This window comes from Petromyzon marinus, chromosome 19, assembly GCF_048934315.1.
Source record: "Petromyzon marinus isolate PM22_M1 ecotype Great Lakes invasive population chromosome 19, UKy_Petmar_22M1.pri1.0, whole genome shotgun sequence".
Taxonomy (NCBI): Eukaryota; Metazoa; Chordata; class Hyperoartia; order Petromyzontiformes; family Petromyzontidae; genus Petromyzon; species Petromyzon marinus.
In genome coordinates, this window is record NC_133685.1 from 3,414,755 (window position 1) to 3,426,917 (window position 12,163).

Consider the following 12,163-nt stretch of genomic DNA (forward strand, 5'->3'; position numbering starts at 1 on the left):
CCTCGAGCTTAAGAAGGTAAGGAGATTTATAGACAATCGGATGAAGATGAAGACACGGGGGGGAGGGGGGGGGGAGAAGGGGAGGGGGTTACTGGAGGGCGGTGTGGTTATCATGCCTTGCTGTGGTGGTGGTGGTGGTTGTGGGTTGTTATTTTTTTTTACAGTTGACGAGCGCTGGCTCAAAACGTTCAGCGGCCAACACCACCAAACCTCCCCGCTCCCTTTGTAGCCACCTCCACTGAGAGGAGACGGAGCCGCGCCTGACCTGAGTGATGCTCTTCATAATCATCATAGGCCGTGGTGGGATAACGCAGAGCAAACATCGCCACCCCCATCACTGCTGTGACACACGTGGCCAGGACCCTCTTGGCTAACGCGTCTTGAGACTCGGCAATGCTCGAAGTGCTCTAGCAGTCGTATTAATAATACTGTCACAATAAAACCGTGTAATAAAACTGTCTAAGAAACCGTACAAAGAATAGTGCGTAATAATATTGTAATAATAACGCGACAATGCTAGTTTATAGTATTGTTAACTACCCCGCCTGGTATGCAGGAGGGCGTGGGTTCGAGCCCGACTCTGACGCCTGCTGTGTATTTGGAGTCTGCGTGTCTCTCTCTCATCATCATCACGGTGGCTAGGAGATGTTAACTACCTCGCCTGGTATACAGGAGGTCGTGGGTTCGATCCCGACAGTGACGCCTGCTGTGTATTTGGAGTCTGCGTGTCTCTCTCCCCCCGTGGTCGCGTGGATTTTTCTCCGGGTCCTCCGCTTCATCCCTCCACATTTAGGATCAACATCACGCGTTTAGAGTATTTGGCCACTTTAAATTTCCACGCTGTAAGGCACTTCGTTGAGCTATCACTTGTGATGGCCAGGTCGCTTCTGAAGAAGAGCTACGTAGTCCAGTGGGGCCTTACCTGGTAAAATGAAATAGTACCTGTGTAACAATACTGTAACGATAATACCACATAATACTGTAAAAAATACTACCGTATAATAATACTGTAACAATATTGCACGACAACAATAATAATGACGGCAACAAGCCGCTGGACAGCAGCTTGCACGAGGATTGATGATGCACCGTGCCAGTGCTGACTATGACCAAAGGGAGACAGACAGAAATTCCGGCGAGTGGTATTTATTTTATATATTTCTTATTTAAAAAAACCTCTCAGTAACGACCGTCGCACGATGTACAATTGCACGGGGTTTGCTCTGTGTGTGTGTGTTGGTAGAACACATTGAATCACGTCGTCAGGTTCGCCATGTATATTTACTATGTGCAGATTTGCTTTGGAATGCCTAGTATATTTAGTCGAAAGGCGCTTCATTAAAATCTCTGCTGATGATGATGCTAATGATGATGAATGATGCTGCTTTGCTGCTGATAATAATGATGCCGCTGCTGAGGATGGAAATTACCCTGATGCTGCTGTTATTTTTTTTGCTGTTGATGATTCTGCTGCCGATGATGCTGATACTGCTCATGGTGCTGCTGCTGCTACTGATAATAATAACAACACCGCTATTACTGCTGCTGCTGATGATGATGCTGATGATAATTCCGCCACTACTGCTGATGAGAGTGATATACGTTGCGAATTCGTTACGAGTGCAAACAAACAGACCAATGCACAGCCATCCCGACGCGCAGGTCACGCGCACGCTGCTGGCGATACGGCCACACGTGCTGCAATGCTCTTACATGTCTAATCTCTTTGGTGAAGGGCAGCAGCCGCAGCAGCTCATACCGCCATCACGTCCGTCCTTTTGCCAGATCCCGCAGCCGCTGCAAAGCCGACGCCGGACCTATCAAGCACCACCGCACGCGCGCAAGGGGGACTTCGACACCGGCACGTGGCTTGAAGTCTTCTCTTTGTGACGTAGCTGACACGTGCTTCCAGCACCGTGCGCGCTTGCAACCTCGACCGCGTTAGGCTTTTGGAGTTGCTCTTCGTGTCACAGTCGACAGTTCTATCACCACCACCACCACTATCTGGTGCTAGATATTCATCTTGTTACGCCGTTGTTGACACGTCCTTCAAGGAGCACTGTCGCAGTCTCGTCATCATCACCGTCCGAAGCAGTCCGTCCGTGCCCTTCGCCTCGCGACACCAAACCACACCGACCGGCGTGGTGAAGTATAGTTGAGCACCGCCCCCTCCCTCCCCATTAGACGACACGGTGTGAGAGGCTCTGTAGGGTTGTCACCTTTTCTATTGTAAGCAGTGCGCATTGCGTAAAATACACGTTCAACACGACATCGGGTAAACGAACCTCGGTACAAATCAACTCCTGCCACCGGCACGCGGATGCCAATTTCCCCTGGACCGTCCGGGGGGGTCAACCCCGGGCAGGTGGCAACCCTGAGCCCATCTAGACGGGCTGTGAATGCTGTACTGTCAGACCGAGTACTGCAGTATCTATCTATGTTCCACAGTATACTTCCTGGATCGAGATTTATTGAAGCGTTGGCCATCATCGATATTGCACCTGAAGATTGCGAGACACCTTACAATTCGCGTCTGACCCTACGACCGGGCGCGACTATCTTAGACCCCGGGAAATCAGATCACAAAACACACTCCTTCTGTTCCCCCCTCACCTCCTCCTGTCCCCACCACCACCACCACTCCCTGCCCTGAACTTCTTAACAGCAGCAATTATTATTCACAAATTATTCATAAAGACATTACAGGTGGCCTTGCCGCTCGCTGTGCGATGGCTGACTTGCATGATGGCGTTTTGTTGTTGTTGCGTGGGTTAGATCGCGTAATGCGTTATGCGTTCTAACACCAAGCCGGCCACGTGTTCAACTGGCTGACTTGCACTCCACAGAGGTCGCCGACTTCGATCTCCCTGCGCGCGCGGCAGCAGAGCCGGCGAAGAAAGCAAAAAAAAACCGGCGCGGCTGTTGTCGTCGCTCACAACTCCCCCCGATGTCGTCGCTGCATCACGGTCGCTCCCCTGCCGCCTCTACGTCGACGACGTTTCGCGCCGCCCCCCCCCCACACCACCACCACCAACGTGCCGGGAGCTTCTTTGAAGTTCGGCGCGTGTGTCCTGTGTAGCTGCCACGTCTCTCGTCTGTCTATGCAATAAATAATCAGGAGGTGTTTTACCCTTTGTGTCGATACAACGGGCGCTGTGTATGGATGTTCAAACGCCAAATCGGTACACTTTGGAAGGCGTCAAAGTCCCGCATTCACCACACGTACTCGTGGTGAACATGCAAACAAACATGGCTCTGATAACAATACACGGTCATTGTCTTTGAAACGGATTGGCCTACACCGGAGACAACAGCCTTCTTTAGGGCCTTGTCTCAGCACCAGTGGCAGGCTAGAGAACGACGCCAACAGGCGAACAGCACAAAGACAATGCCACACGCATCAGAGCATTTTATAGCTCGGCGTGAGAAGCGGTTAATGCTGACTTGCTTCCTTGCGACAACATATCTATTTGGTGTTTGAACATCGTAACACCTCATGCTTTATTGCCAGAAAGGGTTAAAACCTACTTATTTTTTTCATACTTTGACATTGCCAACAAAAATGTATCCCATGATACTCTTATCTGTCTGTCCGCTGCCGCTGTTCCTCTCGCTCATCTGTCCAAGTTGAGGGTCCTCCTTTCCCCACGCGTTTCGTCCGCGTTCCCTTCACCCTTCAACTCCCGCAGGAGTTCGACGCAGAACGTGGGGCTCGCGTTGATGAGCAGCATTTGGCCGCTGAGCGAGTCGATGAGGTTCAGGCATCGCTCCCAGAACTTATCCTTGAACGCCTCCACGACGAACGGCTTGAGCGGGTACGAGATCTCGTTGCCCATGTAGGAGAAGGCCAGGTAGAGGCACACCAGGAGCGAGGCCTGTAGATCGCCCTCGCTGCTCGTCTGCTCCGAGACGCTCTCGCGACACAGCAGGTAGACGAATAGGACGTTGGCCGGTGTGAGGAAGGCCGTCTCCTGCCAGCCCTGCTCCAGCAGGGTCCTGTCCACCGCCCTGAGCCAACGGACGGGGTCTGCGGGACTTATGTGGCGCAGTAACGCGCAGCGCCTGCACAGGTGCGTCCCCAGACAGTTCAGGAGTTCGCCGCTGGACGCTCGCATGAGCAGCCTCTCCATCAGCTGTTGAGGGCTGCTGCTGCTGCTGTTGCTGGCGGCGGTGGTTGCGCTGTCGTTGGCTGCCGCGACGGCGGCGGGAGCGGCGGCGGGAGCGGCGACGGCGACGGTGGTGACGACGGTGGTCCTGGCTGGAGGAACGATCCGTCTCGGCTCGCGGCTGGCCACCGGCAGGCTGACGCTCCTCTCGCTCCTTGGCTTTCTGTCGGACGAGTCGGTTGTGGCCGCCGTGGCCGCGGCGGGCCGGTGCTCGCACGAGCAGGGGGGCCGGCGCGAAGGCGCGCGGGGAAACGCGGCTCGACTCGACGGCACCTTGCGAGTCGCCGCGCCGACGATGAGATTTTTGAACGTGATCGCCGTGATGAAAACCGTCCGGGCCCGGTTGTGTTTCACCCTGGTGTCACCACCACCACCTCCTCCTCCAGCAGCAGCAGCAGCGTCACCACCACAACTACCACAATCGTCGGCGTCGTCGTCGTCGTCATCTTCGCCGGCAACGCCGTTTTTGTTGTTGGCGTTGTTGTTGACGTGCTCGCGGGGCTCGGAGCTGATGCACGCGTCGACCCCCTGCAAGGCGCTCTGAACGGAGATCGCAGTGCCCATTGCGTCCGCGCAGAGCGCACGGCGGCTCGGGTGGCCAGGTGCCGGTCACTCGGCGGACAGCTGATGCGGACAGCTGATGCGGACAGGTGATGCCCCTCGCACACCTCCCACAGGTGGCGGACCCCACGCGGTCAGACTCGATCGCGCTGTTGCGGCCGGGCGCGCGGCTCAAGCCATGCGGAGGCGTGCGGAGATCGGCGGAGTCCACGCGACCCGAAGGTCTTCGTCGTCGTCGTTGAAGCGCTGCGCTCGCCCAGGATGCTCCGGGCGGGCCGCTCACCGCCTCGCCTCGGCACCCGCCTCGACCCCCGTGCGAGACACGCGGCGTCGCCGGCGCGGGCCGAACGACGCTCCTCCTGGCGCCGAGAGCCCGCGACGACCCCGCGAGGAGGATAATCGGCGCGGCTCCGGCCAATCTCATCACCACCGAGATTAAGCTTATCCGGCCCCGCCATGCCTACTGGACCACGGGGAGCGCTTCCCCGAGTTGGGGGGGGGGAGGCTTCTATTCATTCATTGACGATCGCGGTTTGCCGTTTGTTTGTCGTTACGCTCATGCGCACTCGGAAATGCTTCGACGAATTTCAAGACTTTAAAGTCACGAAGGGGGTGCCCTGCTCGCGTGTTGCGGTGACGAGGGGGGGGGGAGGCGATGCACGTGGTGTGGTTTTACCCAATTAAGTAATTATCCGAGGTGGATTTTACTTTTATTTTCGTTTAAAATCCGTGGCAAAATTTGGACCGTGACGCCTCCAAGCACACGTGACTTCCTCGCTGATTGCCACCAACGTCCCACTGGGTGGGGGATATTTAACGTCCACTTTGAAGCAGGTGGCGCGTAATCGTGTGATTAATACACCGGCGCGGCGTTAACCAGGGCGGCCGTGAGGTCGAACCGCGAACTTCCTGTGTTGAGAGATACGCACCTCACGCGCGGTCTGATGATCGCACTAACAGAGGCAGAATCTCCCCACTTGTGTCGCAGCATAACGAATTAAAGACGTTTTTAGTCCACTAGCCTATGCACGGTGCTTAGCCAGCCGACGACTATCCAGCAGCTTTTTTTAAAGCAAAGCCCAGCCTCTGGACTGCCCGCGACCGTCTGGGTCTCATCAGCAGAGTCGGGCTTTGTGCTTATATAAATTGCTGTTGGGTGGCCAGATGACCCCGGCAAAGGCACTAAATCGGAACCGCGGGACCCCTAACGCTGCTGCTGCTGGAGATGGCGGTGATGACAGCCGTGATGGTGATGATGGCGGTGATAGTGATGATGGCGGTGATGGTGATTATGGTGATGATGGCGGTTGTGGTGATGATGGCGGTTATGGTGATGATGGCGGTGATGGTGATGATAGCGGTGATGGTGATGATAGCGGTGATGGTGATGATGGCGATGATGGCGGTGATGATGGTGATGATGGCGGTGATGGTGATGATAGCGGTGATGGTGATGATAGCGGTGATGGTGATGATGGCGATGATGGCGGTGATGATGGTGATGATGGCGGTGATGGTAATGATATCGGTGATGATATCGGTGTTGGCGGCGGCGGCGGTGGTGGTGGTGGTGGAAATTATGACGACGCCGCTGCCGTTGTTAATAAGTTGCCAATTGTGCAGACGTCGGGAGAACTTGCGGATATTGTGACGACGCAAAAGGTTTTGCGTCCTCGCCTGAGCTGATTTTATTAATCACAAACGTTGGCGTGAATAAGCGAATGTCCATGCCTACATCCCGGGGTTAATCGGATATTAGTCTCGCACAAATATAACACACCCCCGGGTAGCCTTTACAGACACTTGGGGCAAGTGCTGTTAGTAGCGAGCAGCGCCTATGAAGGCCGGCACTGCGGCACACGAAGTGGGTGGGTGGCCAGCGGCAGGGCCGCCCGACAACGTTGAGTGCCGAGTCCGACCTAAGACACACACACACACTCGCGCACAGAACCTGACCGACGCGTGTGCTTTCGTGAGCCTGACGAAGCGTAAGCGTATTGTCATCATGACGGCGGCGATGGTGTACACGTGTTCGTGAAGTGCGTCATTTGGTCAGGACACGCGCGATTGGGGGGGGGGGGGGTGGTGGGTGTCGTCGCCGCCTCTCGAGCCAGCTCAGCGGGAATCGAATCCGCGTGGCTTCTTTACCCCCCGCCCCTCCTGGCAGGACGCGAGCTCGTGTGGCCGTGTGGCTCAGAGAGAGAGAGAGACACGTGGCGAGCCATGTGCTGTGAGTGAGAAGCTGTGTGTGTGTGGCTGTGTGGTTATGAGTGTGTGTGTCTGTGAGTGTGTGTGGCTGTGAGTGTGGCTGGGTGTGTGTGACGATGAGTGTGAATCTGCGTGTGTGTGGCTGTGAGTGTGAGGCCGTGTGTGTGTTGCCGTGAGTGTGAGGCTGTGTGTGTGTGGCCGTGAGTGTGAGGCTGTGTGTGTGCTTGTGGCTGTGAGTGTGAGGCTGTGTGTGTGAGTGTGAGGCTGTGTGTGTGTGTGGCTGTGAGTGTTAGGCTGTCTGAAGTTGTCTGTGAGGCTGAGTGTGTATATTTGTCTTTGTCATGTGTGAAGCTTTGAGTCTATGTGAGGTTGTGGCTGTGTGTGTGTGTAAGGTTGTATTTACGTGAGGAGCGGTGGCGCAGCGGTTAGCGCTATGCTGCGCTACGAACCCGGCCGCCCGAGTTCGCTTCCCGCTCACGGCCAACACCGGTGACGATTATCTGAACCGCTCCTGGGCCTCCCTTAGGTCGACTCAGCCTCAAATGGGTACCTGGTGCGATGTGTAAATATCAGCACGGGGGAGACAATGGTGGCCGGGCGTGGTGTTTTCCACCCACCCCCTCGTGTGCCGTGCCGGCCGTCATAGGTGCTCGCTAACAGCACTTGCCCCGACACTCGGTGAAGGCTACACGATGGCGCGGGGGATGTTTGTCTTTGTGTGTTTGCATAAAATGATGTCACATTCGTTAACCCATTGCACTACGTCCCAGGGCTCGCATCAGTAGCACGTGGCATCAAAGTTCCGCCTGCGCCTCACCTAGGTCGGCTCAGCGGTAAATAGATCATGGCTGACCGACCGGCATGGCTGGCTGCTGATGATGACGATGATAATCCCTGAGCCTACTCTACACCCCCCCTTCCTCCTGCGTGAGAGGCGTTGATCCCGCGGTAGAATCCGGAGAACATCGAGTCACGGGTAGTACCCGACTTACAAACGGGTTTCATTCCCGAGACTCGTTCGTCATTCAAACCATTCGTACGTCGGAGTACAATGACGTGCTCTATATTTCAGTGCACATACGGGTTTAGTGTTATAACATTTGCGCAACAACAACAAAAAAGGGAAACATTGTTAAACTCATAAATAAGAATACATATTTGTACACAATAAAGATTTTTGGGTTAGATCGCGTAAGTATAAATGTGTCGTAACCTGCCACCACCCGACACAGCTAACCAGTGAAGTTTGTCACGCTGGTGGGCTCACGTGACAAACCTTACTGGTTGGCTGTGTCGGGTGGTGGCGGGTTACGACGTATTTATACTTACGCGATTTAACCCCCCAAAAAACGTTTATTATGGATAATATTGGTCGCGACAGTCTACGTGTCAAACATTGTACATTTGTACATTTTCGGAAGCAAACAATTCGGAAGCAAGTCGAATGGTCACAAAATAAGCAGCTTACGGAAGCTCGTTCTTCAGTGTGGATGTTCGTAAATCTGGCGTTCGTAAGTCAGGGGGCTGTCTGTATTTTTTCTGACAACGTATATTTCTTAGCCCCCCCCCCACGGCCCATTCTGGCTCCCCCCCCCCCCCTTAACCTGTATATAATCTCGGGTCTTTTAGAGCTCTCTTCACTTGATACAGCAATTTTGCTGTGACGGTTTCCACCTGAAGACGGAAGCTTGTGTTGCCTCCGAAACGTCGTGATTTAATTTAGTTGTTTTCATTTATTTTATTGATTTTTTTTTACCTACGTGACTTTACCGAAAAAATAAAATAAAAAACAAAGAGTATAACGTATATTTCGCTTGTTTTTTTTGTCACGTAAAGGTTACCCCCATTACATCAAGATTAGTTTTTCTGTGGGCGTCACGTGACGGATAATCCGTCCGGAAATCTCGCCGAAGAGTGCGGCGCGGCGTGCTAAGGGAAGCACCCACGGAAGCGGTTATCACAGAACTACCACCGAGTTCCCTTATTACTTCTTCAAGTGACGCTCTGGTTCACACGCGTTAGAGGGCATCACTTCCCCACTTGCTCTGCCATATGAGAGTAACGTTTGATCGCATTACAACAAGTCAGACCGATGTCCTTAACACTCGGGGATGAAAACGTGGAGAATTAAGTTGCAGAACTAAAGAACAATTATCCGATGGGAATATTGGTTCTGATGTGTGTGTGTGTGCAGTCATTGATGACCAGGCTGACATAATCATCAAGTCAGGCGACTGAAACCTGGATTTGAACACAGGGTCCTTAGTGGTGCCGACTCACCGCTCTGAGGTCTCAGCTACCCCCCCCCCCCCCCACGGCCACGTCACGGATCCAAACGCACGCGTTACGATAATCTATGTCGGCTTCTTCAAATCGTAGCTTAATTGTAAAAACAAAGTAGAATACCGATCGAAGCGGGAAGCTTCCGATTTTTAAACCACTGCCACCCCACACCGATGCTGGTAGGCATTCGATTAATTTAAAGTATCCGGAGAGTATTGTAAACAGGGCTTAGATTAAGCTAGTTATGTCCACGGCGGAGTTCCGGAAATATTTTACCCCCCCCCGCCGTCTACCCCAATTGGATGGAGAGTGAATCGCTAAGTCACAATAAGGCACAGGCCTGCTGGGTGCCACGGTGGCTAGGAGATGTTAACTACCTCGCCTGGTATACAGGAGGTCGTGGGTTCGATCCCGACCCTGACGCCTGCTGTAAATTTGGAGTTTGCGTGTCTCTCTCGCATCATCATCACGGTGGCTAGGAGATGTTAACTACCTCGCCTGGTATACAGGAGGTCGTGGGTTCGATCCCGACCCTGACGCCTGCTGTAAATTTGGAGTTTGCGTGTCTCTCTCGCATCATCATCACGGTGGCTAGGAGATGTTAACTACCTCGCCTGGTATACAGGAGGTCGTGGGTTCGATCCCGACCCTGACGCCTGCTGTAAATTTGGAGTTTGGGTGTCTCTCTCGCATCATCATCACGGTGGCTAGGAGATGTTAACTACCTCGCCTGGTATACAGGAGGTCGTGGGTTCGATCCCGACCCTGACGCCTGCTGTAAATTTGGAGTTTGCGTGTCTCTCTCGCATCATCATCACGGTGGCTAGGAGATGTTAACTACCTCGCTTGGTATACAGGAGGTCGTGGGTTCGATCCCGACCCTGACGCCTGCTGCTGTATATTTGGAGTTTGCGTGTCTCTCTCATCATCATCATGGTGGCTAGGAGATGTTAACTACCTCGCCCGGTATACAGGAGGTCGTGGGTTCGATCCCAACCCTGACGCTTGCTGCTGTATATTTGGAGTTTGCGTGTCTCTCTCTCCCCATGGTCGCGTGGATTTTTCTCCGGGTCCTCCGGTTTTGTTTTCCCTCCACATTTAGAAACACGCATTTATTGTATTTGGCTGCCATAAATTTCCACCTGATAAGCCACTTCGTCGATCTATCGTTCGTGGCCAAGTCGCTTATGAACAGGAGCTGTATAGCTCAGCGGGCCTTACCTGGTAAAATACAAAAAACACGTGTAATTTAATCCTGGAGTTTTGGGGGCACAGAAAAAAAATCTTCCCAATTTGATGTCAACGCGGCAAGGAACCAACGCGAAGTATGGGTGGTCACGAATCTGTCTCCTCCATCGGTGTGGTGCGCTAGTGCAGCCTGAACAATACAACAACAAAAACACGGCAGAGCGCGTGGGGAAACCCTTTGTCGACCAGTGGATAGATCACGGCCGATGATAATGACGATGAGAGAGAGAGAGAAACAGCTGCCAAAGATGCCGGTGGGTTCGAAACACGTTGGCCTCATATGGGGCCGTCCATAAATGACGTCACGCGATTTTGGACGATTTTTGACCCCCCCCCCCCCTCGTTACACGGCGTCACAAAAAGTCAGACCCCCCCTCAAATATGACGTCACAAAGCTCTGCCCCACCAACCCAAAAAAATTGAACATGCTTCAAATCCCTTTAAACTATTGTCGGTGTAGTGCGTATTTAATGTGGCGCTGCACTCTGATGTTGTAGGAGAAAACATTTATTAAAAAGTATATTTAATGAAGTAGAACGTGTTGTCTATATTTATTTAAAGTTGCACATTTTAATGTGACGTCACATTTTTCACCCCCCCCCCCTATCACACATCGTCACAAATGTCTGACCCCCCCTAGGTGCGTGACGTCATTTATGGGCGGCCCCTTAATGATACGCAGGGCGGGAGGAGGGGAAGGGCGCAGCTCATTGAGCAGTGGGGTGGGGCAAACGTCCCTTGAAGATCCCAGGAGGCCCAATCCCTGTGCGGTCGGGGCTCGTGGTTGAGTGTGGGCGTGGCTATGTAAAAGTGGGAGGGGCTGACGGAGCGAGTGGGAGGGGCTGACGGAGCGAGGGAGAGGGGCTGACGGAGCGAAAGGGAGGGGCTGGTGCAGCGAGGGGGAGGAGCTGACAGAGGGAGGGGGCGGGCCTGACGGATCGAGAGGGAGGGGCTGATGGAGCGAGGGGGAGGGGCCAACGAAGTACGGGAGAGGGGCTGGGGGAGCGAGGGGAGTGGCGAGGGGCTGACGAAGCGAGCGGGAGGGGCGAGGGGCTGGCAGAGCGAGGGGGATGGGCTGACAGGGGGAGAGGCAGGGGCGACAGAGCGAGGGGGAGGAGCCGACGGAGCGAGGGGGAGGGGCTGGGGGAGCAAGGGGGAGGGGCTGGGGGAGCGAGTGGGAGGGGCTGGGGGAGCGAGGGGGAGGGGCTGGGGGAGCGAGGGGTTGGGGGAGCGAGTGGGAGGGGCTGGGGGAGCGAGGGGGAGGGGCCGAGGGAGCGAGTTGGAAGGGGCGTGGCAAGCAGCTCACCCACGGGTCTCGATTGAGCCTCTTAGGAATTGCTGGGAGCAGCTTTTAGGGCAGACTTACGAATGGTTTGACGTGGGATGGACTAACCGCACGAGGTGGTGTGTGGGGTGGGGATCGGTTGGATTCCAACAGTCCCCGAATCCAAGACAAAGCCCTCCGCCACCACCTCCGATTAGCACGATTGTCTACGTACGGTGCGAATGAAGTTCAACGTACAATGTACACACAAGCGGAATATCGGCGAAAGGGGAGAGCTGAAGGGTGGCCAGATGTTAACTACCTCGCCTGGCACGCAGTAGGTCGTGGGTTCGATCCCGACCCTGACGCCTGCTGCTGTATATTTGGAGTTTGTGTGTGTGTCTTTCTCCCCGTGGTCGCGTGGATTTTTCTC

The 12,163-nt window shown here is 54.3% G+C and overlaps 1 protein-coding gene across 1 annotated transcript; it reads right to left on the bottom strand.

Annotated features, from left to right (window-relative positions):
* Nucleotides 1–1,130: 1,130 nt before the first annotated feature.
* On the bottom strand, nt 1,131–5,367 carry LOC116943766 (uncharacterized). The gene has a single exon (XM_032956973.2). The coding sequence runs from the start codon at nt 4,728–4,730 to the stop codon at nt 3,615–3,617; it is 1,116 nt and encodes a 371-aa protein (XP_032812864.2). The 5' UTR covers nt 4,731–5,367; the 3' UTR covers nt 1,131–3,614.
* Nucleotides 5,368–12,163: the final 6,796 nt, after the last annotated feature.